At 37.9% G+C, this 25,639-nt stretch overlaps 3 protein-coding genes across 3 annotated transcripts; 1 reads left to right on the top strand and 2 right to left on the bottom strand.

Annotated features, from left to right (window-relative positions):
- The first annotated feature begins 838 nt into the window (after window positions 1-838).
- LOC137710450 (glycine cleavage system H protein 3, mitochondrial) lies at window positions 839-2,379 on the top strand. Its single transcript, XM_068449473.1, has 4 exons — window positions 839-1,039; window positions 1,422-1,510; window positions 1,736-1,906; window positions 2,092-2,379. The coding sequence occupies exons 1-4, from the start codon at window positions 931-933 to the stop codon at window positions 2,218-2,220; spliced, it is 498 nt and encodes a 165-aa protein (XP_068305574.1). The 5' UTR covers window positions 839-930; the 3' UTR covers window positions 2,221-2,379.
- Window positions 2,380-2,735: 356 nt separating this feature from the next.
- LOC137710451 (ent-kaurenoic acid oxidase 2-like) lies at window positions 2,736-17,962 on the bottom strand. The gene is made up of 10 exons (XM_068449474.1): window positions 17,641-17,962; window positions 12,431-12,599; window positions 11,871-12,351; window positions 11,589-11,635; window positions 6,404-6,620; window positions 6,141-6,227; window positions 5,967-6,045; window positions 5,786-5,892; window positions 5,486-5,607; window positions 2,736-3,024 (listed from the first exon to the last, which is right to left on the bottom strand). Exons 1-10 carry the CDS (start codon window positions 17,705-17,707, stop codon window positions 2,919-2,921), a joined length of 1,482 nt encoding a protein of 493 aa, XP_068305575.1. The 5' UTR covers window positions 17,708-17,962; the 3' UTR covers window positions 2,736-2,918.
- Window positions 17,963-20,352: 2,390 nt separating this feature from the next.
- On the bottom strand, window positions 20,353-23,873 carry LOC137711670 (ent-kaurenoic acid oxidase 2-like). The gene is made up of 8 exons (XM_068450932.1): window positions 23,605-23,873; window positions 23,046-23,526; window positions 22,547-22,810; window positions 22,275-22,361; window positions 22,101-22,179; window positions 21,922-22,028; window positions 21,595-21,716; window positions 20,353-20,854 (listed from the first exon to the last, which is right to left on the bottom strand). Exons 1-8 carry the CDS (start codon window positions 23,838-23,840, stop codon window positions 20,749-20,751), a joined length of 1,482 nt encoding a protein of 493 aa, XP_068307033.1. The 5' UTR covers window positions 23,841-23,873; the 3' UTR covers window positions 20,353-20,748.
- Between the last annotated feature and the right edge of the window lie 1,766 nt (window positions 23,874-25,639).

The following is a 25,639-nucleotide window of genomic DNA, read 5'->3' as shown; positions in this document are numbered from 1 at the left end:
AACATCACCCTAACAAAATTGTTCATAAGTATTAACTTTCATAAGAAAATTGAAAAAACTAAATACAAGTGTCATTATACTTATGTCCTAAGCTCCCAAAAAACATTGCTACTGTGTTAATTTCCCTATAGTACATTGAAATCGAATAATAGGCATGTCTCGATAGTACGTATTTAGAATTTGAATTAAACTCGTGAAATCTACTTCAATAATGACATACTTTAGTTGTAGTCCAACTGCCAAATTTCTCAAGTTTCATAAAATACAATGTATTTTTGAAAAAAGTTGAGGTTTCATTACAAAACCAATTGAGAATATAAGAGGTGTAGTTCAATTACTTAAAAACACATGCAAGATCATTTTTTTCTGGAATGTGAGATTCATACTCTTAACACGCCCTCTCACATGTAACGAAGTTTCGAGCCTAACAGGACAACACAAATTAGAGGGCATAGAACAAATACGATTTTTGAGCTTTATACATGAGACAACCTGCTCGATAACATAAAAATTAAAATTTTAGATTCCACCATGAAACAAATTAGCATACGAGAAGTAGCTCAACTACTTACAAGCATATATAAAATTCAATCTTTCCTTGACGTGAGATTCATACTCTCAACACTTTCTCAAATTTCATTTTTCACAATGACGATGAGTACGAGCTAAAAGTTAAAAACAAGTTTACTTGAGTTGAGATTCATAAAATAATAACTAAAAAATAAAAATAAAATAAATTAAACTGGGTCTTTGTTTGTTAAACTTGGGATGAGGCTTTTGTTGCCAACCATTCATCCAAGATAAAACGACATATCCTAACCGAAGTGTGTCCTTCCCTTCTTTCTTCGATATTAGCCTCTGGTGGTTTGAGATAACCAGACACACACAGAGAGAGATAGAATTAAGCAGAGAGAGAGAGAGAGAAGAAATATGGCACTGAGACTGTGGGCGTCTTCAACAGCCAATGCACTTAGAATCTCCACTGCCTCCAAATCCCACCTCTCTCCTGCATTTTCTCTCTCTAGATGCTTTTCTACTGGTACGTAAACTACACACCTTTCTTCAACTTCATATTACATTTGTTTGGTATAACTATAATTATAGAAGGGCCTACCTTTTCACTTATATCAAAGGATGCTGCCAATGCATGCATGATTTTGTTCAACTAGAATTTGAGTGCTATGCAGACTTAGTTTTAGCGAAGTTGACTAGAGCAGTGTGCTCCATCATTTGCAACTTGCATCCAAGTTTGAATCCCCCACCTCGTAGTTTAGATTAATTTAGTGTAAATATAATCATTTGTCAAAGAAAAGAGTGATTTTAGGAGTGCTGTGTATTTGGGGTATTTTAAAATTTGTTGTTGTTTGGGAAATTAAATTGAAAAGAATTGTAATGTTGGGGGTTATGTTTGGATATTGCAGTTTTGGATGGATTGAAGTATGCATCTTCACATGAGTGGGTGAAGCATGAAGGCTCTGTGGCAACAATTGGCATAACTGATCATGCTCAGGTTAATATATTAATATACTTATTATATCCATTCCACGGGTCCCTGAACCTTTAATATCGATGTCTTTTGCAATTGGGTTGAAGATCCATTTTATTTTTTAAAATTGTATTGTTTGAGCATTGTAATTATTCTCGTTTCCATAATATTATTTCGATACTTAATAAAATATAATATGATAGAGTATTAGCCCATGGAGTGAGTGATGCAGGTGAAGCTTTGTTTCAGGACCATCTTGGAGAAGTAGTGTTTGTTGAGCTACCAGAAGCTGGTCGCTCAGTCTCTCAAGGAGGCAGCTTTGGAGCTGTGGAAAGTGTCAAGGCAACCAGTGATGTCAATTCCCCAATCTCCGGCGAAGTCGTCGAGGTTAACTCAAAGCTTACTGAATCACCTGGTTTGGTAATTCATCTTCCTTTTTCTTTTTCCTAAAACAATGCTTATCCTTCTTTCAATATATATTATTGTTCAAATATTTGATCTACCGTGCATGAGTGCATCCATGTTTAGACAAAGTATCGTACGCTTTTTCAAACAATTTGACATGTAATATTGTTAAACTGTTAATTTATTTTGGGTATATTTAGATCAATTCGAGCCCATATGAAGGTGGATGGATGATCAAGATCAAGCCCAGCAGTCCATCAGAACTAGAATCCTTGTTGGGACCTAAAGAATACACGAAGTTTTGTGAGGAAGAAGATGCAGCCCATTGAACTAATTGATTTTCAGCTGTTTAAGGTTTAATTAATGTTTGGTGAAGTCGTTAAATATTATTATCAAAGTACTGCAGAATCTAAGTCATAACTCATGTTTCAACCTTCTGCCTACATTTTATGTCAATAAAAGTACTTGTTGAATCAAAACCGAAAAAAGGTTCATGGATTCGTTTTCATACAAAAAAAAGAGAGATATTAAGGTCCATTCAATCATTGCAGGCATAAGCGTGGGCATATAGCTAGAGGGGACGTGCTCGCTCCCTTCTATCCTCTCAAAATCAAATCTTCCTCTCCGCAACTTAGATTACTTTAAAGTTGAACATTGCTTGTATGTTACAAAGAAACTGCATTCAACTGTTCACTTCCATCTTGTTAGTCTTCACCAATTATATTGGACCGTACATGATTGGATTAAGAATTGGATTTGTTTATAAACACCTTCAAGGCAATCCCAATGCCTTTGGTATGTTCAAGGATGGCAGGACCAAGTTGTATCCTCACAAACATCGAAAGATTGAAAATCTGAAATATGACAAGTGATGTATAGAAAAACAGAGGGGCCAGTCTCACTTTTGCCTTGTAATCTTCCACCAACTAGCTTTTAGTACAGTAATATTATTTTCTCATCGTCCACCGGATGAGGACTGTAAACATATTTTACAAGTGGAAGCAAGTCTGCCCTGGTATTTTTAAGGTTATATAGATGGTGATGGAAGCTTCTTAATTTTTGCAAGACAATTGTCTTTGGGTCTTGGATGGGGTAAGTAACTCACTCCAATTGCCGGATTGAGTCGTTCAAGCCTGCATTCAAAGTTAAACAAGTTGAATGTCAAAGGCCGGACATCTATTATTTGTAACTTTAAATATTAGTTAATTAATAATAAAAAAAAATAGTTATGAAACTACTACAACATTTTAGAATTTGAAATGTCTGATGGTCAACTGTTCGATAATTGGTTTAAAGTTAAGATATAATGAACTTGAAATTTATACTCTTCCAAACAAATAATTCTAATGTAGAATATCACTTGTATTAAAAAAAATTAATAATTAAAATTCTTGGATTTGGAACCTCACTGTCCAAATATACCATTGCATTGGTTTTGGAAACATTTTTATTAGAAAACACATTGATATTTTATTTTAAACCTTACGTATTTTATAGGAAAAAAACACTTGAAAGTGCTTCACGAAGAATTTCTTAGAATTTAAATACATTGATATTTCTTTTTAGACATGAGAAAATATCATCCATTCTAAGTTTCATTAATGAGTAATTCATCTTTTACCTTCAAATTATACACATATTTTTTTCATGGGTGATTTTGTGAAAAATCAATAACAATAGATTAACAATATTTATGTTAATTATAAATAGGTCAATCATGTATTGTGATACTTAAATGCATTTAAAATAAACAAAAATTACAAAATCTGCCACTACAGTTGGCATCCACTTCAACTAACACTCTCTTTCTTATAGCTTTATATTTGGAACAAGTCAATACAGATCAGACACTGCAATGCAGTGTTTATTTCCTGATTCTGTTTTTTATATTTGGATTCAAACACTGAGTTGTAGTGTTCATTTATTGGTTTCGTTTTTTCCATCACTCACACGCCTCCTACATGTTCCTTTGTACATTTGGATTCAGACACTACAATGTAGTGTCCATTTCTTGGTTATGTTTTTTACTTTTGGATTCAGACGCTGCGTTGTAATGTCTGTTTCTTGGTTCTATTTTTTTCATCACTCACACGTCTCATACACTTCACACCTCACGCGACTCCTGATTTTACATTTAGATTCAGACACTGTAATGCAATGTCCGTTTCCTAGCTCTGTTTTTTACATTTAGATTTAGACATTGTAATGTAGTGTCCATTTCCGGATCTGTTTTTTTACAATTGGATTTGAACACTGCAATGTAGTGTCCATTTCATGGTTCTGTTTTTTACATTTGGATATGAACGCTGCAATGTAGTATCCGTTTCATGGTTCTATTTTTTACATTTGGATACAAACACTGCAATGCAGTGTCCGTTTCTCGGTTTCCTTTTTTTTTTTTTTTTGACTTGAGTAGACTCCTTCATGTAAACGTAGGGCAAGAGAGAGTGATAGAATATACATATTCTAACTATTTATTGGATTCATATCCTCTCAAGATCAGTTCTATAGGAATAGAAATCCAACGGCTGAATCCTCTTCCCCCTCAACTCCTATTTCTCCCTCGCACCCCTACATTGCACCGTTGTTAACAAACCCCAAATTCAATTGCATGTTATCTGTGCTCTAAGTTTGATTTATTTTTTCACTATCCCTTATTGTTTTAGTTTTTTTTATTTGTCATCTCTTTCTTCTTCTTCATCTTTGAGATTTCTCTCACTCTAATTCTTCCATAGTTATGAAAAAGATCTTTGCAACCAAAATACATTGGTTTGCACGACCCCTCTATTTGTTGTTTCATTAACATCGGCTGAGATTTTAAGGTCAAGGGACTTGCAACTGAGGGATGTGGTGGTGGTGGGGCTGATTTTGGACAGGGTAAGGTGAGGGACTTGCAATTGGTGCTTGTGGGTTGGGTGGGTTGTGGCAGTGTTGAGGTTGATTTTGAGGTAGGGTCGAATTTAATTTGGAATTTGAGGAGTTGGTGGTTCAAGGTTGAGAGCTTCGAAGTGAGGGAGAAAGAGAAGAGTTGAGGGGAAAAGAGGAAGGATAAGAGATTTTGGCCGGTGGATTTGTATCAATGGATGAGATCCATCATCCCGGAGGATCTCCACAAATTGATCCGGAGATGATCTAAATCTATATTTATAATAGCTTAAGCCCTTATAATAATTATAGAGAGAGAAAGAGAGAGTGAACGATAGAATAATGACTTAAAGCTTATGTGGCATTCATCATTGACCTATACCTAATTAATAAAAATATATCATTGATTAAGTCCAAAACAAAAATATGTCATTGATATATGGCTTAATCGTAAAGTTTTTATTGATCTTTGGCTAAATTTTCCTTTTTTCATTTCTTCGTTCAAAGTATCTTGAACATAGTGAGTTGTCTATTCCTAGACAACAAACTAACCTTCTGTGTTGCACCCAGATTTCAATGGGTATCGGATTTGACAGGAGGGATTCAAATCACACATTTTAAATCCAAATATCCAAACAGCACCTCAGATATCGTATTCATGACTTAGTAGTTATTTGACTGAAAGAAAAGTGCAAAGCACAAATGGAAATTAAGCAAAGGGGAACTCACTCATAATTAAGGAGAAAATAGTGAAGAAATATAGTAATTTCAAGCTTGGTCAAATCAATTCCAGGGCATAGCCTACTTCCCATTCCAAAGGGAATGAAACTTCCTGCCTTGGCATTACTTTCCTACAAAAAAACAAACCACAACTTGACTTTGTCAAACAACAGTTTGCTCGGGTATATCGATTTTCAGATACTCTGGTGTTTTTAACCATTAATTGATCAAGGTTTAACGGTTGAAAACTACGCTAGAAGGCATGCATGTCATATGATATTACAAGTTAGATTGAATTATGTTGCTTACATTCCATCTGGAGGGATTAAACTCCTTTGGATCTGGATAATATTTTGGGTTCAAATGGACACCTCTGTACCACATCATTACTTTCCAGCCCCTTGGTATTGTGTAACCTTCAAGACACAACATGTTCCAGTAAGTTTAACAGATTAAGCAAGGAATGGAGAAAGCAGTGAAGTTAATTTACCAGAGATTTTGACCTCACTAGCAGCCTCTCGGTAGCTATACAATGAGACGTTAACAATGCGCAGCGTTTCATCGATTACCTTACCTCAGAAGTAATCAAACTTGTTAGTTGTTACGTACAGTATATTAGCAAAATAGATGGTTGAAGAGTTGAAATTAGCCACCGAAAACATACCTTGGAAAGATATTCCATCTGTTTAGTTCCTCTAAAGTTAAATCCTTCTTCTGGTGATACCGTTTTCAGAATCTCCAGTAGTTCTGCCTGAAAGATAATAACATCGGGTTCAAAATATTTCGAAGGAAACTCAGAAACGATTGAACTAGGTTCCTTGGTTGGAAGAATGTGGCCAACAAAAGTAGCTGGAGGCAACATATTCTCACAATTTCTTTCCAAGTTAACCGAAAAACAAAATGAGACTGAAATATAGATGCACCCACCTTGGCTTTTTGGTAGTATTCTGGATGCTCATGTAAGAAGAGAGTAGCCCACAAAGTGGCATGGGCTGTAGATTCATGACCAGCGTTTAAGTACATGAGAATTATGTCTATAATCTCTTCATCATCTAATTTGTTACCATTCTCGTCTTCGGTTTCTATTAACATATCTGTCAAATCTGTTCTTTCCCTTGATATCTGAGCTTCGTTTCTTGCCCGCCTTGTTGAAAATTCAAATCAAAATAGGTTGCTATTGTTGAAAATCAATGTCAAAGTTAGGCATTGAAAGTTAGGCAATGTTAGGTATGGTTGAATAAAAATTATTAGGTGCAATTAATGTGTTTTGTGTGGTAATAAATAATCTTAGTTTAATCATTTGGTTTGCTATAAATACCCAAGTTCTCAAGCATTGTAAATCATCCCATCCAAATCCCACTTCCAATTGTGAAGAAGCTTGTAAGCTTTCTTATTCCAACAGTTTGTAAACCTTTTTCATATATCAAAGTCCAAGTGTTTTGCCAAAGCTTGTTGCTTCCCTCATTTCTCTATTTCTTTCTTTGTCCAATTTTATTTGAGAGTGCAAAGAGAAAGAGGTGTGATAGAGTTTGTAAACTTATCACCCACATATTTTGGTATTGAGTTAGTAAACTGTAAAATACCAACAATTGGTATCAGAGCCAGAATACCATTCTGGCAGGTGCAGCAGTTATGGCGTCCAACTTAGTGCAACTCCAAGTTCCCACATTGAAGAAAGAAAATTATGAAAGATGGTGCATCCAATTCAAAGCATTGTTTGGATCACAGGAGCTATGGGAAGTTGTCAGTAGTGGGTATGTTGTACCCACTGCCGAGCAAGAAGCTGTATATACTGCAGATCAAAGGAACACTCTCAAGGACTTACGAAAGAAGGACCAAAAGGCGCTGTATCTTCTATACCAGGGTTTGGAAGATTCAACGTTCGAGAAGGTTGCAGAAGCAACAACGAGCAAGCAAGTATGGGATACACTCAGTACAATCTACAAAGGAGTAGATCGAGTCAAGAAAGTGAGGTTACAATCACTTCGAGCAGATTTTGAAACTGCTCATATGAATGAAGGGGAGAGCATCTCCGACTATCACTCAAGGCTCATTGTGATAGTAAATCAGATGAGGAGAAATGGCGAGAGACTCGATGAAGTACGAGTTGTGGAGAAGATACTCCGGTCACTCACATCTAAGTTTGAGCATGTGGTGACTGCCATTGAGGAATCCAAGGATTTGGAGGTGATGAGCGCAGAAGAGCTACTAGGATCCCTCCTAGTTCACGAGCAACGCATTCAGAAGAATGCAAGCCCCACAACGCTAGAGCAAGCTTTGGAGTCAAAGTTGAATATTGACAAACCAAATAAAGGTCGTGGGCAGTGGAACTCACGTCGTGGGAGCTCATCCAACCGTAGCCGAGGACGAGCCCGAGGAAGAGGTCGAGGCTATGCACAAAATCAAGGTCAGTCTCAGGAGTGGAGATCTACTCGAGGAAAGGCGCATATCCAGTGTCACAACTGTAAGCAATATGGACATTATGCCAATGAATGTTCACATAAAAATGGTGAGCATGTCAACATGGCAGAATCAAGTGGAAATACTGATGAAGAACTTACAGTCTTACTAGCACACCATGATTCCAGTAGCCAACAAAATGTTTGGTATTTGGACTCTGGTGCAAGCAATCACATGTGTGGAAAGAAGGAGTTTTTTGCCGAACTCAAAAAAGGGGCCTATGGATCTGTAAGTCTTGGTGACTCCTCAAAGTTGCCAGTTGAAGGCAAAGGGAAGATCAAGATCATCCAGAAGGATGGAAGAGAAGAATACATCTCCGATACCTACTACATACCAGGTATGAAGAGCAACATTCTGAGCATTGGTCAACTGCTCCAGAAAGGGTACATTATACATATGGAGAACATGCTTCTCACTCTCAGGAATGCAAGGAGAAAGCTTATTGCATGTGTTCGAATGTCAAAGAACCGGATGTTTCCGTTGAATTTGAACACAAAGATTAGAAGCTGCAACATCGGTGTAATGGAAGATGAGTCATGGAAATGGCATCTTCGATTTGGCCATCTTAATTTCAATGGCCTAAAGTTGCTGTCAAGTGGAGGAATGGTTCGTGGTCTACCCCAGATTGAAGCCACACGCCAAGTATGTGAAGGTTGTGTGCTTGGCAAGCAAGCACGACTATCGTTCCCTGTTGGTGATACATGGAGAGCAAAGGCACCACTGGAGTTGGTGCACACAGATATATGTGGTCCATTGGATCCCATGTCTTATGGAGGTAATAGGTATTTTATTACCTTCATTGATGATTTCAGTAGAAAGACTTGGGTCTATTTTCTCAAGGAGAAGTCAGTTGCCCTAAAAATTTTCAAGGAGTTCAAGGCACTCACAGAGGCAGAAAGTAACCACAAGCTTGTGGCTGTGAGATCAGATAGAGGTGGAGAGTACACCTCCAATGCTTTCCAAGCATACTGCAAGGAGCAAGGAATTAGGCATCAACTTACTGCTGCCTATACCCCACAGCAAAATGGGATAGCCGAAAGAAAGAATCGAACCATCCTTGACATGACAAGGTCCATGCTTAAGGAGAAGAATTTGCCAAAAGAGTTATGGGCAGAAGCTGTAGCTTGTTCGATTTATTTGTTGAATCGATGTCCAACAAAGAGTGTCAAGAGGATGACACCACAAGAGGCTTGGAGTGGATACAAGCCGAATGTTACACACCTAAGAATTTTTGGGTGTGTTGCATATGCTCAAGTTCCAGAAGCCAAGAGGAGGAAACTTGATGATAGAGGTGAGAAGTGTGTGTTTGTGGGCTATAGTGAAGAGTCCAAGGCATACAAGCTCTACAACCCACTAACTGGCAAACTAGTGGTTAGTAGAGATGTCATCTTCACTGAGGAAGAGACATGGACGTGGAACAACAAAGAAGTCAGTAAAGAGAAGATCGTCTCCACTGATTTTGAAGAACCAGAAGTTGTACCACCGATTGAGCAACAGCCTGCTCAAACAATCACAACAACTCCAGTGCACAGAATTGCAAGGAGTGGTCCTACATCTAGTGAGGAAAACAGCTCCTCAACTCCAGTGAGGTTAAGGAGTCTCACAGAGATTTATGGACAAGAAGAAGAAGAAGAAACCAACTTTTTCTGCTTGTATGCAGACCACGAGCCTTTCTCATTCAATGAAGCTGTGGAAGAAGATTGTTGGAAGAAAGCCATGGAAGAAGAGATCCATGCCATCGAGAAGAATGACACTTGGGAGCTGACAAAGCTCCCACCAAATCAGAAGGCTATTGGTGTCAAGTGGGTTTACAAGGTCAAACGCACTGCAGATGGGAGTGTGGATCGATACAAATCAAGGCTTGTAGCAAAGGGCTACAAACAGAAGTATGGAGTGGACTATGATGAAGTCTATGCTCCAGTTGCGAGACTTGACACGGTAAGATTGCTAATCTCTCTTGCCGCACATCATAAATGGAAAATTTATCAACTAGATGTCAAGTCAGCCTTCCTTAATGGAGTACTTGAGGAAGAAGTGTACGTGGAACAACCGGAAGGCTTCCAAGTACAAGGAGAAGAAGATAAGGTGTATCGTTTGAAGAAGGCTTTGTACGGCCTCAAGCAAGCACCACGAGCTTGGAACTCAAGGATCGACAACTACCTTCACCAAAATGGATTTCAGAAATGTCCATACGAGCATTCAGTTTACATGAAGAATGGTGAAAAAGGGGAGTTCTTAATTATTTGTCTCTATGTAGATGATTTATTGTTTACAGGAAACAATGAGGCAATGTTCCATGAGTTCAAGCAATCCATGTTCAGTGAATTCGAGATGACTGACAATGGATTAATGTCATACTTTCTTGGCATAGAAGTGAAGCAAGAAAGTGATGGTATCTACATCTCTCAACAAAGGTACATGAGAGACATATTGAAGAAGTTCAATATGGACAAGTGCAACACTGTCAATACCCCAGTCGCAACTGGATTGAAGCTGTCCAAAGGAGGAGAGGGTGAGTTTGTAAACTCAACAGTGTACAAAAGCCTCGTTGGAAGCCTAAGGTACCTTACAATCACAAGACCTGATATAGTTTATGGTGTTGGACTCGTGAGTCGATACATGGAAACACCAAGGGAGTCTCATTGGCTGGCCGCCAAGAGAATTTTGAGGTACATAAGAGGTACTCTAAACTATGGTCTATTTTATAATTTTGGTGAAGATGCAAAATTATTTGGTTATTCAGATAGTGATTGGGGAGGTGACCAAGATGAAAGGAAAAGCACAACTGGCTATGTGTTTTTTCTAGGATCAACAGCTTTCTCATGGACTTCAAAGAAGCAATCAATTGTTGCTTTGTCATCATGTGAAGCCGAGTATGTTGCTGTAGCCTCAACCGTGTGTGAGGCAATTTGGTTAAGAAATCTGTTGAAATCAGTGTGTCATCCACAAGTGGAATCGACTGTGATTCATGTAGATAACGTGTCTGCAATCAAACTTGCAAAGAATCCTGTTCAACATGGAAGGAGCAAGCACATTGATACCAGGTTCCATTTTCTAAGGGACCATGTGAAGCAAAAGACAATTGAACTTGTCTACTGTCACACCAAGGAACAAGTGGCAGACATCTTCACAAAGCCATTGCCAATTGAAACATTCCGACTACTGCGTGAAATGCTAGGAATGAAGGCGTTTTGATTTGAGGAGGTGTGTTGAAAATTCAAATCAAAATAGGTTGCTATTGTTGAAAATCAATGTCAAAGTTAGGCATTGAAAGTTAGGCAATGTTAGGTATGGTTGAATAAAAATTATTAGGTGCAATTAATGTGTTTTGTGTGGTAATAAATAATCTTAGTTTAATCATTTGGTTTGCTATAAATACCCAAGTTCTCAAGCATTGTAAATCATCCCATCCAAATCCCACTTCCAATTGTGAAGAAGCTTGTAAGCTTTCTTATTCCAACAGTTTGTAAACCTTTTTCATATATCAAAGTCCAAGTGTTTTGCCAAAGCTTGTTGCTTCCCTCCTTTCTCTATTTCTTTCTTTGTCCAATTTTATTTGAGAGTGCAAAGAGAAAGAGGTGTGATAGAGTTTGTAAACTTATCACCCACATATTTTGGTATTGAGTTAGTAAACTGTAAAATACCAACACGCCTTCCATCTACAATACCTTGAATAATCTTCACCATCCTTTTTCTAGCCTGATTCGTGTAAGAATATCATTATCGAGATTCAAGTCTAAAAAATGATATCTTAAAAAGAAATAGATAAAGACACGCATCTCAAGTTGGTTACAATAGTACACTCCCCCATCTTCACCCATGTTTGAATTCCTCTCCTCGTAGTTTAGATTATTATAGAATACCTTTCAATTCTCGAATCAAAAAGAAGAAAAAAACGAACCGAAACGAAGAAATTTATCAACTATTATCTGACCTTGAGGGCTTTGTGAAAAGCAAAGCCAGGAAGGTTAATGGCCATGGCCCTTAGACCATGATTCATAAGAGTATAATCCTTTTCCATGGTTTCCAACAGTGTACCAACCTCGCAACTCAAGACAATGAACATGATTATTTTGAATGTGATCTTCCTAATCTCAGTCAAAAACTCAACGGGCTTCTTTGCTTTTGCCAATTCATCCAACGAACTAACTATGACAACCTCTATATACTCCTGGTACATGGACAGTGCCTTGTGACCACTGATTGGGGCGGCTGTCAGCTTGCGAAGGCGCTTGTGTTCCTCTTCAGATAGGCCCACAAATGATTTCCTTCCCATTAATTCTGACGTTGATTTTGGCCAACCGGTCTTGAATTGTAAACTATCCATCAGCACCTGCTTGCATGTTTCAGGTGTTGTTACAATTATGGTTGGCTTTCCAAACAAGTAGGCCTTGTAAATTCCTGTGCGGCCAAACCTGTTGTACCAACACACAACTCATTAGAATACATGTATGTTCGAATTCTCATCAAACAGTTCGAGGGTTCGAGACAAACCTTTTGACATAATTGGAGATGAACGACTCCGGGTGATCGGATTTTATTGCCTTGATGAACGACAAGGTGTTTCCAATGAAAGGCCAGCCCAGGTCACCCGGAGGTAGAGTGTGCTTGTTTTCACCCAATTTTCTCACAAACAGCCATTCATTTGCTCTTTTTAGGATCATGTTGAGAGAACTTGCCCATGTGATTGGACAGAAGGAATACTGCACATATTCCTTGTCAGACAGCACGCCACCTTTACAGTAGAAGGAACACATGCTCTGATGTGTTGCAGCATGGGCAGGAAGCACGCCCCCTTTTACAACATTTGTTTATTACATGCAATTGTTTAAATGCATGCGTGTGTGTAAGTTGTATATATAACAACAACTGCTATTACAGCAGTTTGAATAAGAATACCGAATACAACAAAATATTAAACTTAATATGGTATCAGAGCATAGGCAATCCTTTGCTCTGCTCTGCCTTCACTCTTCCGCTGCTATACTGTGATCTGTTACTGCAGCAACCAGTGCACTGCAAACTGCACACTCGCAGAAGAACATTCACAGCCATTAAGCACAGCCGCAGAGAACAGCCAAGCACAGCCACTGCACACTGCACACTGCCTGCCGACATGGCAACTGACTCTTCCAGCAAACACACCAAATACGAAGATCCCAGCGATCCTCTTTATCTTCATCACTCTGATCAGCCTGGAGCGATCCTCGTCACACACCCTTTGAATGACGAAAATTACTCCACTTGGAGCCGAGCCATGGTCATGGCCCTCAATGCCAAGAACAAGGAAGGATTCATCAATGGATCCATCAAAAGGCCCGAGTCTGCATCCTCAAGGGAATTCCAACAGTGGACTCGTTGCAACAACCTCGTGAAATCCTGGCTGCTCAACTCTGTCTCGAAAGATATCGGAGCAAGTGTCATCTACAACAATGTTGCAGCTGATATTTGGAATGAGTTGAAGGAACGTTTCTCTCACACAAACAGTGTACATCTCTTCCATATTGAACAAGAGATACATGGAAGTGTTCAAGGAAATTTGAACATTGGTGCATATTATACCAAACTGAAAAGTTTTTGGGATGAACGTGATGCCATGTGCACTCTCCCAACCTGTACATGTGGAGCTGCAAAAGAATTAATGCAGTTTCAGCAAAGTCAGAAAACCATGAAGTTTCTCATGGGCCTCAATGAATCCTACGCTGCGGTTCGTGGGCAACTTTTACTTATGGATCCCCTCCCTGTTGTCAACAAAGCTTTCTAACTTATTATTCAAGATGAGAAGCAAAGAACAGTTTCAATACATGCTCCTGGAAGGTCCTCAGTCACCGATACTGCAGCTTTCGCCGTGCGGGATAACATGCGAAACTCTGGTAGGAATTTTTCTCCAAGAAATTCCCATCTAAAATGTGGTCGTTGTGATGCAACTGGACACACTTCAGATACCTGTCGTGCACACCTCAAGTGCGACTACTGTAATTGGAAAGGTCACACCATTGATCAATGCCGCAAACTGAAAAAGGCAAAAGACAACAGCAATAGGGGAGATTATCAGGATCGCAGGGGTTCCAATTCCAAGGCTAATCATGTTGATACCCAGCCAACGCCTCCAGCAACATTTTCTTCGTCCTACAGCCTCACTTCCGAGCAATATCACAATCTGCTTGCACTCCTTGATAAGAGTCAATCCAACTCCACATCTAATCATGTCGGTACCACCTCTACTATGAATAACTTGTCAGGTAGAGTTTTTTGTGCTTCTGCTCTCAATAAGGGAAAGGACTGGATTTTCGATACAGGCGCCACAGACCACATGGTCTGCTCACCAAGCTTAATGACCACAAGTGTTCCGGTATACAATCGACAAGTGCACTTACCCAATCATGCACTTGCCGATGTCACACATATTGGCACAGTTCATCTCTCGAATGATCTCACCCTTCACAACGTGCTTTGTGTTCCATCATTTAAACTGAATTTAATTTCTGTCAGCAAACTTACTAATACCTCATCTTGCTTTGTTATCTTCACTGATAAAATGTGTCTACTTCAGGGCCAACGATCGGGGAAGATGATTGGGACGGGAACTGAACGAGAAGGACTCTACTACCTTGATAATGTGATGAAAACCAGGTGCAATTCAGCGTCAATTGTTGCTTCTTCTTCCCAGCTTTGGCATCAACGCCTTGGCCATCTTTCCAACAAGACCTTACGGCATCTCTCTACTTGCATTAAAAATTTGAATTTTTGTAGCATTGATGATTGTTTGATCTGTCCATTAGCCAAACAAACACGTGCTCCTTTTCCTTTGAGTTCTATCACCACAAAGGCTCATTTTGAGTTAATTCATGTTGACATTTGGGGAGGTTACCATGTTCCCACCATCACAGGGGCACAATATTTCTTAACTATTGTGGATGATTTCTCAAGATGCACATGGGTTTATTTAATGAATCACAAATCAGATGCACGATCTTATCTCATCACTTTCATCCACCTTGTTGAAACACAATTTTCCACACGAGTCAAGGTTCTTCGTAGTGATAACGGTCCAGAATTTTTTATGACCCAATTTTTTTTAGATAAGGGGATTCTCCATCAAACAAGTTGTGTCTCTACTCCCCAACAAAATGGGGTAGCAGAGCGCAAACACTGCCACTTACTCAATGTTGCTAGAGCCTTACTCTTTCAATCTCATCTTCCTAAGAAATTTTGGGGTGATGCAATCCTCACTGCCACTTATCTCATAAATCGGACTCCCACTCCTCTTCTTCAAAGCAAATCACCCTATGAAATACTTCACCACAAACAGCCAGCGTATGCACATTTGCGAGTGTTTGGTTGCTTATGTTTTTCTTCCACCCACCACCATCGTCCCACAAATTTGATGCCAGAGCCACACGGTGTCTTTTTCTTGGGTATCCATATGGCACAAAGGGATATCGAGTTTACGACCTTCACACGGGTAAAATCTTTATCTCCCGTGATGTTATTTTCCATGAACATGTGTTCCCTTTTTCATCTTCTGCTGCAGTTTCACCACTTGTGTTTCCACATACTCAAGATACTGCCTATGATGATCCCATCATTCATCCGTCCATTCTACTGGAGCAGGATTTCGTCGATCCATCCTCTTCTTCGCCGGTGAGTCCTGTTTCGGTTTCAACTCCTTTTCTTTCCACCTCACCACCTCGTCTTAAACGACCCACTCATGCACCTGGTTATCTTCAACAATATCACATCGACATCAACCTCCCTTCTCGGTCCGTCCCTTCATCTCACTCGGCGTTGACCAAAGTACCAGGTACTCCTTACCCTTTGTCTGATGTCCTCACATACGATCGTTTATCTGCTCGACATCGTGCTTTCACCACTTCCATTTCAGCTGCCATCGAACCCAGCTCATTCTCACAGGCTATACGCGACCCTCACTGGCGTTTCGCTATGGAAGAAGAACTGGCAGCCCTTGCTGCGAATAGGACATGGTCTCTGCAACCATTGCCCCCTGGCAAGAAGCCGGTTGGATGTAAATGGGTTTACAAAATCAAATTTCGATCCGATGGATCCATTGAGCGATATAAAGCACGCTTGGTTGCCAAAGGTTATAGCCAAATTGAAGGCTTAGACTATCGAGAGACCTTTGCTCCGGTTGCAAAATTGACTACAGTTCGTCTACTCCTTGCTGTTGCCTCGGTCAAACAATGGCACCTCCACCAGCTTGATGTTAATAACGCTTTCCTCCATGGTGATCTTGAAGAAGATGTCTACATGTCCTTGCCTCCTGGTTTCGGACGAAAGGGGGAGACACGAGTTTGTAAACTTCATAAATCTTTGTATGGGCTTAAGCAAGCCTCTTGTCAATGGTTTATCAAACTCTCTTGTGCTCTTCGAAAGGCCGACTATCAACAATCCAAGGCAGATTATTCATTGTTCGTCCGAAACCATGATGGTAAATTCACTGCCCTCCTTGTCTATGTTGATGATATTATCTTGGCAGGAAATAACATACAAGCAATTGAAGATACCAAGTCTTTTCTTATGAAGCAATTCAAGTTGAAAGACCTTGGCCAATTAAGATATTTCTTGGGCATTGAAATTGCTCGCTCTAGCAAGGGGATCACCCTCTCACAGCGAAAATATGCCCTTGAAATACTTGAGGATGCAGGTCATCTTGGCGCAAAACCAGCCACCTCTCCTATGGAGCAAAACTTATCACTCAGAAAGGACGAAGGACAATGGATTACTGATCCTTCCTATTATCGACGACTTGTTGGGAGACTAATCTACCTGACAATCACGCGCCCTGATTTGGTGTATGCCGTCCATATTCTTAGTCAATTTATGGAGAAGCCTCGAACTCCACACTTGGAGGCAGCCCAGCGAGTCTTACGATACGTTAAGCACACACCAGGGCAAGGTATTTTTCTTTCTGCAAGAAGTCCAATTCAATTGAATGCTTTTTGTGATGCGGATTAGGCCAGATGTCGAGACACACGACGTTCTACCACCGGATACTGTGTATTTCTTGGAGAATCTTTGATCTCCTGGAAAAGCAAGAAACAAAATATTGTGTCACGTTCTAGTGCAGAGGCAGAGTATCGTTCAATGGCAGCAACTTGTTGTGAAGTCACTTGGTTGAAATCTGTTCTACAAGACTTGGGTATCCAACATGAACGTCCAGTCAAGCTATATTGTGATAATCAAGCGGCACTTCACATCGCTTCGAATCCGGTCTTTCACGAAAGAACCAAACACATAGAGATTGACTGCCACCTTGTACGAGAAAGGGTTCAAAGTGGAATGATCGAGACATCTCACATCTCAACCATGAAACAACCAGCCGACATCTTCACAAAGCCACTGAGCTTATACCAGTTTACGACTTTGCTTTGCAAGTTAGGAATAATCAACATTCATTCCAAACTTGAGGGGGAGTGTTGAGAGAACTTGCCCATGTGACTGGACAGAAGGAATACTGCACATATTCCTTGTCAGACAGCACGCCACCTTTACAGCAGAAGGAACACATGCTCTGATGTGTTGCAGCATGGGCAGGAAGCACGCCCCCTTTTACAACATTTGTTTATTACATGCAATTGTTTAAATGCATGCGTGTGTGTAAGTTGTATATATAACAACAACTGCTATTACAGCAGTTTGAATAAGAATACCGAATACAACAAAATATTAAACTTAATAGATCAAAAGTAGAGCACCAAATCCACCAACTGAAGCTGTGAAAACAAAACCCCAGAAACCAAAAAACTCCATTTTCACTTTTTTCTTGGATTTTTCATTTCACTTTTTTTCTCTTGTTAAATAGAAATTTTGGGCTCGTGTTTAGCATTTGACATTATGTTTCACAAACATCTCTCAACGGAATCTTTGTGGCCGTAATTGTTGTCATTAAGGACAATAATTTGATAAATAAAAGACTTCTAACTCAGTTTGTTAACAACATTTAATCTCTGCACTCGAACTCTAGTTCAATTCCTCGCTTTCTCAATGGAGATTTTCTATAATATCCTAAAGTATGAGACTGAATGTTTTAAGCTATAAATCTTTTATTTAAATATAAAAATAAAGATATCGTTCTCCTTCATCAGCTCACTAAAGCCCAATTGGGCCACTTCTTTAATTGAATGAGATGGTACATTTGTCCTTTTGTTGACAGCTTGGATTAGAAAAATCAAATCTTCATATACTGCCATATGATTACAACAACAGCAGGCTTGTGAAAGGATCTTGCGGTTAGACGCATACCAGCTGTCGAGTTCTTAGGCCATCTCATACTGAATAAGCGCTAGATAACTCACTTTAACCCTATATTCTTTTAAGAAATTAATATTTTAATGAACAGTACCAGATCATATTTCTTATTGCAACAACCTAAATTTAAAAACTATAACTTAAATTTAAAAACTACAACTTAAATATTAAAGACAACAACAACTTCTTGGACATCACCGTTTACATTTAGACGATCAACATCCTCACAACCTTAATCTTGGAGAGCTTGTTCGACACTTCCCTGGTGGTCTAGTGATGCAAAGAACCTTAAGGTCTGCCTTGAGATAATGAGGTTATAACTGACGTGCGTTTATTGTTGGTTGAAAACTATTTCCACACCCCCTCTTAGGCCTTGGTTAAGCCTTGTGCCTTTGAGAATTTATGGAAGGGATCCCTTAGGCCCTACTATATATATATAAAAAAAAAAAAGAATCGTAGTGCAAAAAGATATTTAGACAACTTTTTTAATTAATTATTAAACTCACATTAGTACATAATAAATTTTTTTACAAAATTGTGACCGAAGGACCATATGAATTTGTGACACCTATTTTCAAGGACTACATTGATTGATTTTGAATTTCAGGGACCATCTTGATGGTGTGGGTCAATTTTAGGGACTATTTATGATAAAAACCTATAAATTTTGTAGGGCCCATTTATGTGCCACATCGGCACTTAACGGAATTTTTAACAGAATTGTGACTAAATGACCACATTGATATGCAACATCTCAGGGACTACATTGACTGATTTTCAATTTCATGGACCATGTTGATAGTGAGGATCAATTTCATGGACCATTTGTGATAAATTCCTATATTAATATACTTATCTCCATTTCCACTGGTCTCAACCTTTAATATCAATGTCTCTTGCAATTGGGTTGAAAAAGCATTTTATTTTTAAAAATTGTATTGTTTGAGCATTGTAATTATTCTCGTTTCCATAATATTATTTCGATATTTAATAAAATATAATATGATAAAGTATTAGCCCATGGAGTGAGTGATGCGGGTGAAGCTTTGTTTTAGGACCATATTGGAGAAGTAATGTTTGTTGAACTGACAGAAGCTGGTCGGTTAGTCTCTCAAGGAGGCAGCTTTGGAGCCGTGGAAAGTGTCAAAACAACCAATGATGTAAATTCCCCAATCTCCGGCGAAGTCATCGAGGTTATAACCCAAAGCTTACTGAATCACCTGCTTTGGTAATTCATCTTCCTTTTTTATTTATCCTAAAACAATGCTTATCCTTCTTTCAAATATTGTTCGAATACTTGTTCTACTTTGCATGCATGTTTACACAAAGTATCATACTTTTGTTTAAACAGTTTAACATGTTATGTTGCTAAACTCTTAATCTATTTTTGGTATATTTAGATCAATTCGAGCCCATATGAAGATGGATGGATGATCAAGATCAAGATCAAGATCAAGACTAGCAGTCCATCAGAACTAGAATCCTTCTTGGGACCTAAAGAATACACGAAATTGTGTGAGGAAGAAGATGCAACCCATTGAACTAACTGCTTTTCAGCTATTTAAGATTTAATAATGTTTGATTAAGTTGTTAAATATTATCAAAGTACTGCAGAATCTAAGTCATACCTCATGTTTCAACCTTCTGCCTGCATTTTATGTGAATAAAAGTAGTTGAATCAAAACCGAAGAAAGGTTCATGGACTCGCGCGTTTTCATACCCACAAAAAAAAAAAAAAAAAAAAAAAAAAGAAAAAAAAAAGAGGGATATTATGGTCCTTTCAACCATTGTAGACGTAAGCGTAGGCATATGGGTAGAGGGGACGTGCTCGGTCGGTTCCCTCCTATTCGCTCAAGATCGAGTCTTCTTCTCTGCAATTTAGATTACTTTACAGTTGAATATCGCTTGTATATAAAAAAAAAAGTTGCATTCAACTGTTCACTTCCATCTTATTAGTCTTCACCAATTATATTGGACCGTACCCGAATGGAATTAAGACTTAAATTTGTTTACAAACACCGTCAAGGCAATCCCTATGGCTATGGTAGTTGAAAATTAGGATACATATAATGGACGATCAAATTGATAACAAAACTAGAAATATTATTGAAAACAAAGGAACACTAAAAATTTGTCGAGAAGGGTGCACAATTCAAAAAGATTACATTGTAACTGACTTAGTTGTTTTTCAAACTAAACTATAAGCTATATTTATTGAGCAAAACTTAAAAAACCTAATTCGGATGGACTAGGCCGAAATCTTAACTAACAAGCAAAACCACATAATTAAATAACTATAATACTAATATTTTACAACAAGGGTGTGTTCAAGGATTGGAGGACAAAGTTGTATCCTCAGAAACATTGGAAAAACGAAAATCCCAAATACGACAAGTGATGACATATAAAAACAAAGGGGCCAGCCTCACTTTTCCATTGTAATCTTCCACTATCTATATGATGATGGTTTCTCATGGTCCACGGGATGAGGACTTAAAACATATTTTACAAAGGGAAGCAAGTCTGCCCAGGTAATTTTCAGGTTATATGGATGATGATGAAAGCTTCTTAACTTTTGCAAGGCAATTGTCTTTGGGTCTTGGATGGGGTAAATAACTCACTCCAATTGCCGGATTGAGACGTTCAAGCCTGCATTCAACATTCAACAAGTTGAAGGTCAGAGGCCATCTATTATTTGTAACTTTACATAATAATTAGTTAATTAATAAACAAAAAATTAGTGATGAAACCACTACAACATTTTATAATTTGAAATGTCTGAGGTCATCTGTACGACAATTGGTTTAAACTAGACAAGATGAACTTGAAATTTATATTCTTTCAGATAAATAATTATAATGTAAAATATCACTTGTATTAAAAAAAAATTAATAACAATTAAAATTCTTGGATTTGGAATCTCACCTTCCAAATATACCATTGCATTGGATTTGGAAACACTTTTATTAGAAAATACATTGATATTTGGTTTTAAATCTTCCGTCCTTCGTAGAAAAACACACTTCAAGTACTTCTTAAAGAATCTCCAAGAAATTAACACATTAGTATTTCTTCTTAGACATAAGAAAACTCATCCCCTTCTAAGTTGAGTAATCCATCTTTTACCTTCAAGTCGGATATATATTTTTTCTTCATTTCTTCCTTCAATATACCTTGAATATAGTGAGTTATCTCATTCTAGACACCAAACCAACCCTCTGTGGTGAACCTAGATTTCAATCGGTATCGGATTTGACAGGAGGGATTGAATTCCCACATTTTAAATCCAAAATCCAAACAGAACCTCAGATATAGTAGTCATGACTTTTTAGCTATTTGTTTGAAAGAAAAGTATGAAGCACAAATGGAGATCAAGCAAAGGGACTCACTCATAATTAAGGAGAAAATAGTGAAGAAAAATAGTAATTTCAAGCTTGGTCAAATCACTTCCAGGGCATAGCCTACTTCCTATTCCAAAGGGAATGAAACTCCCTGCCTTGGCATTACTTCCCTACAAAAACAAACCACAACTTGACTTCGTTAAACGACAATTTGCTCAGCAATATCGATTTTTTTGTATACTCTGGTGTTTTTAACCGTAGATCTTTGGTCATTGATACAATGACCAAGATCTAACTGTTAAAAACTACGCTGGAAGGCATGAATGTCATACCCTATTACAAATTAAATTGAATTAGGTGCATTATCTTGCTTACATTCCATCTTGAGGGATTAAACTTCTTTGGATCTGGATAATATTCTGGGTTCAAATGGACACCTCTATACCACATCATTACCTTCCAGCCCCTTGGTATTGTGTAACCTTCAAGACACAACATGTTCAGTAGGTTTAACAGATTAAGCAAGGATTGGGTAAGTAGCGAAGTTAATTTACCAGAGACTTTGACATCAGTAGCAGCCTCTCGGTAGCTATACAATGAGACGTTAACAATGCGCAGCGTTTCATCGATTACCTTACCTCAGAAGTAATCATACCTTGTTAGTTGTTACTTACATTATCTTAGCAAGACGATGGTTAAAGAGTTGAAATTAGCCACAGAAAACATACCTTGGAAAGATATTCCATCTGTTTAGTTCCTTTAAAGTTCAATCCTTCTTCTGGTGATGCCGTTTTCAGAATCTCCAGTTGTTCTGCCTGAAACATAATAACATCCAGTCAATTGGGTTCTTAATATTTCGAGAGAAACTCATCTACAATTGAACTATGGTCCGTGGTAGGAAGAATGTGGCCACCAAAAGTAGCTGGAGACAAACATATTCTCACAATTCCTCTACAAGTTTACCGAAAAACAAAAGGAGACTGAAATAGAATGCAACCACCTTGGCTTTTTGGTAGTATTCTGGATTTTCATGTAAGAAGAGAGTAGCCCACAAAGTGGCATGGGCTGTAGATTCATGACCAGCGTTTAAGTACATGAGGATTATGTCTATAATCTCTTCATCATCTAATTTGTTACCATTTTCGTCTTCGGTTTCCATTAACATGTCCGTCATATCTGTTCTTTCCCTTGAAATCTGAGCTTCGTTTCTTGCCCGCCTTCCGTCTAAAATACCTTGAATAATCTTAACCATCCTTTTTCTAGCCTGATTCATGTAAGAATATCATTATCGAGATTCAAGTCTAAGAAATGATATCATAGAAAGAAATAGATAAAGGCAACTCAAGTTGGTTACAACAGCACACTCCCCCCTCTGCACCCATGTTTGAATCCCTCTACTTGTAGTTTAGATTATATTAGAATATCTCTCGATTCTCGAATCAGAAAGAAGAACAAGAAAAAGGAACTGAAGCAAAGAAAGTTATCAAGTATTATCTGACCTTGAGGGCTTTATGAAAAGCAAAGCCAGGAAGGTTAATGGCCATGGCCCTTAGACCATGGTTCATAATAGCATATTCCTTTTCCATGGTTTCCAACGGTGTACCAACCTCACAACTCAAGAAAATGAACATGATTATTCTGAATGTGATCTTCCTAATCTCAGTCAAGAACTCAACGGGCTTCTCTGCTTCCGCCAATTCATCCAACGAACTGACTATGACATCCTTTATATACTCATGGTAAATAGACAGTGCCTTGTGACCACTGATTGGGGCGGCTGTCAGCTTGCGAAGGCGCTTGTGTTCCTCTTCAGATAGGCCCAAAAATGATTTCCTTCCCATTAATTCCGACGTTGATTTTGGCCAACCGGTCTTGAATTGTAAACTATCCATCAGCACCTGCTTGCATGTTTCAGCTGTTGTTACAATTATGGTTGGCTTTCCAAACAAACAGGCCTTGTAAATTCCAGTGCTGCCAAACCTATTAGCCAACACAAAACTCATTAGAATGCATGTACATTCGAATTCTCATCACAGAGTTTTCGGGTTAGAGACAAACCTTTTGACATGATTGGAGATGAACGACTCCGGATGATCGGATTTTAGAGCTTTGATGAACGACAAGGTGTTGCCAATGAAAGGCCAGCCCAGGTCACCCGGAGGTAGAGTGTGCTTGTTTTCACCCAATTTTCTCACGAACAGCCATTCGTTTGCTTTCTTTAGGATCAAAAGTAGAGCACCAAATCCACCAACTGAAGCTGTGAAAACAAAACCCCAGAAACCCAAAAACTCCATTTTTCACCTTTTTCTAGGATTTTTCATTTTACTGTTTTCTCTTAAATAGAAAATTTTGGACTTGTGCTTTAGTTTTGCTTCTTCTATTTGGCATTATGTTTCACAAGATACCAAGCATCTCTCAACGGAATCTTTGTGGCTAGTAATTGTTGTCATTAATGACAAAGTAATTTGATGAATAAAAGGCTTGTAGCTCAGTTTATTAAAAGTATTTAACTCTGCATTTGATTTAGAGTTCAATACCTCGTTTCTTGATAGAGATTTTCTATGGTATCCTAGAGAATGAGATACTCTGAGTGTTCTAAGTGTTAGATCTTTTTTTTATTTTATTATTTTTTTATTTTAATTTTCTTCCGGTTTTCATTATGTCTTGTTTGCGGATTTGTCGACCTGGACACAATCTTCATGTTGTAATTGCTATTTAGTGGAGGTTGAATTGTCTTTTTGCACCTCAGCTGCTAGACCTGGCATTCGTGTCGTGTTTCTCGTGTTCGTGTCGTTTTCGTGTCATACCCGATAGCTTAACGGGTCGTGTCGTGTAATACCCGTTAAAGTAAACGGATAATATGACCCGACCCGAAATCAACTCGTTAATATTTTCAGGTAATATGACCCGACCCGTTACCCGTTAAGAAAAATATATTTTAAATCAATAAAAATGAAAATGAAAAACATAATTTGACCCAAAAAAATGTAAAACATAATACTAAATCAGTATATGCATACTAAATTTCGGAGTTGACCCCTTAATGAAAGTTGTAAAGCTTTTTATTACGAGTGATTACATTTTTCACACTTCTACAATAATTATTATTAATTTTATTAATTTTTCACTAAAATAAATAACATTGTTCATGAGATTTGGAGGGTTTTAAAAATCTAAACGACCATGTAACCTTGTCAATGGAACTCAAAGCTTACATGTTATTCCTTTTACAAAATCCTCAATTTTCATAGATCATCATGACATAAGATTTTGTGGTATATATCCACTTCTGTAAATATTTTAAATTGACGATCAAATTAGTTCATTGTATTCATATAGGATCAAGGAGTGTAGCTGTAAAAAATCATCAAAATCAGAATTAAAATAACCGTTAAATCGTGATTTTTCGTTTATACATTTTTTCTCGTTACTTGATCTCTGAATGTTTGTTTTTTGCAATTTCTGGCATATGCGATCTTGAAGCATATATAAACACGTTTGATGGTTGGATCATTGAAATTAGTTTCATATGATGCGTATCCCATCAAAACGATACATTAACTAACACTTAGAGTTGATTTATATTTTCATTAAGTATAACATAAGATTTTGTGGTATCCACTAATGTAAATATTTTAAATTGAAGATCGAATTCATTCATTGTATTCATATAGGGTCAAGGAGTGTAGCTATAAAAAATCATCAAAATCGGAGTTAAAATAACCGTTAAATCGTGATTTTTCATATATAACCGTCGAAAAGTTTTGTCTCATTACTTGATCTCTGAATGTTTGTTTTTTGCAATTTTTGGCGTATGCGATCTCGAAGCATATATAAATAAGTTTGACGGTTTGATCGTTGAAATTAGTTTTGTAGGATGTGTATCCCATCAAAACGATAAATTCACTAACATTTAATAGTTTATTTATACTTTCATCAAGTATAACATAAGATTTTGTGGTATCCACTAGTGTAAATATTTCAAATTGAAGATCGAATTCATTCATTGTATTCATATAGGGTCAAGAAGTGTAGCTGTAAAAAATCATCAAAATCGAAGTTAAAATAACCGTTAAATCGTGATTTTTCGTTT

Source organism: Pyrus communis, chromosome 12 (genome assembly GCF_963583255.1).
Source record: "Pyrus communis chromosome 12, drPyrComm1.1, whole genome shotgun sequence".
Lineage (NCBI taxonomy): Eukaryota > Viridiplantae > Streptophyta > Magnoliopsida > Rosales > Rosaceae > Pyrus > Pyrus communis.
This window is presented reverse-complemented; position numbering and strand designations above follow the sequence as displayed.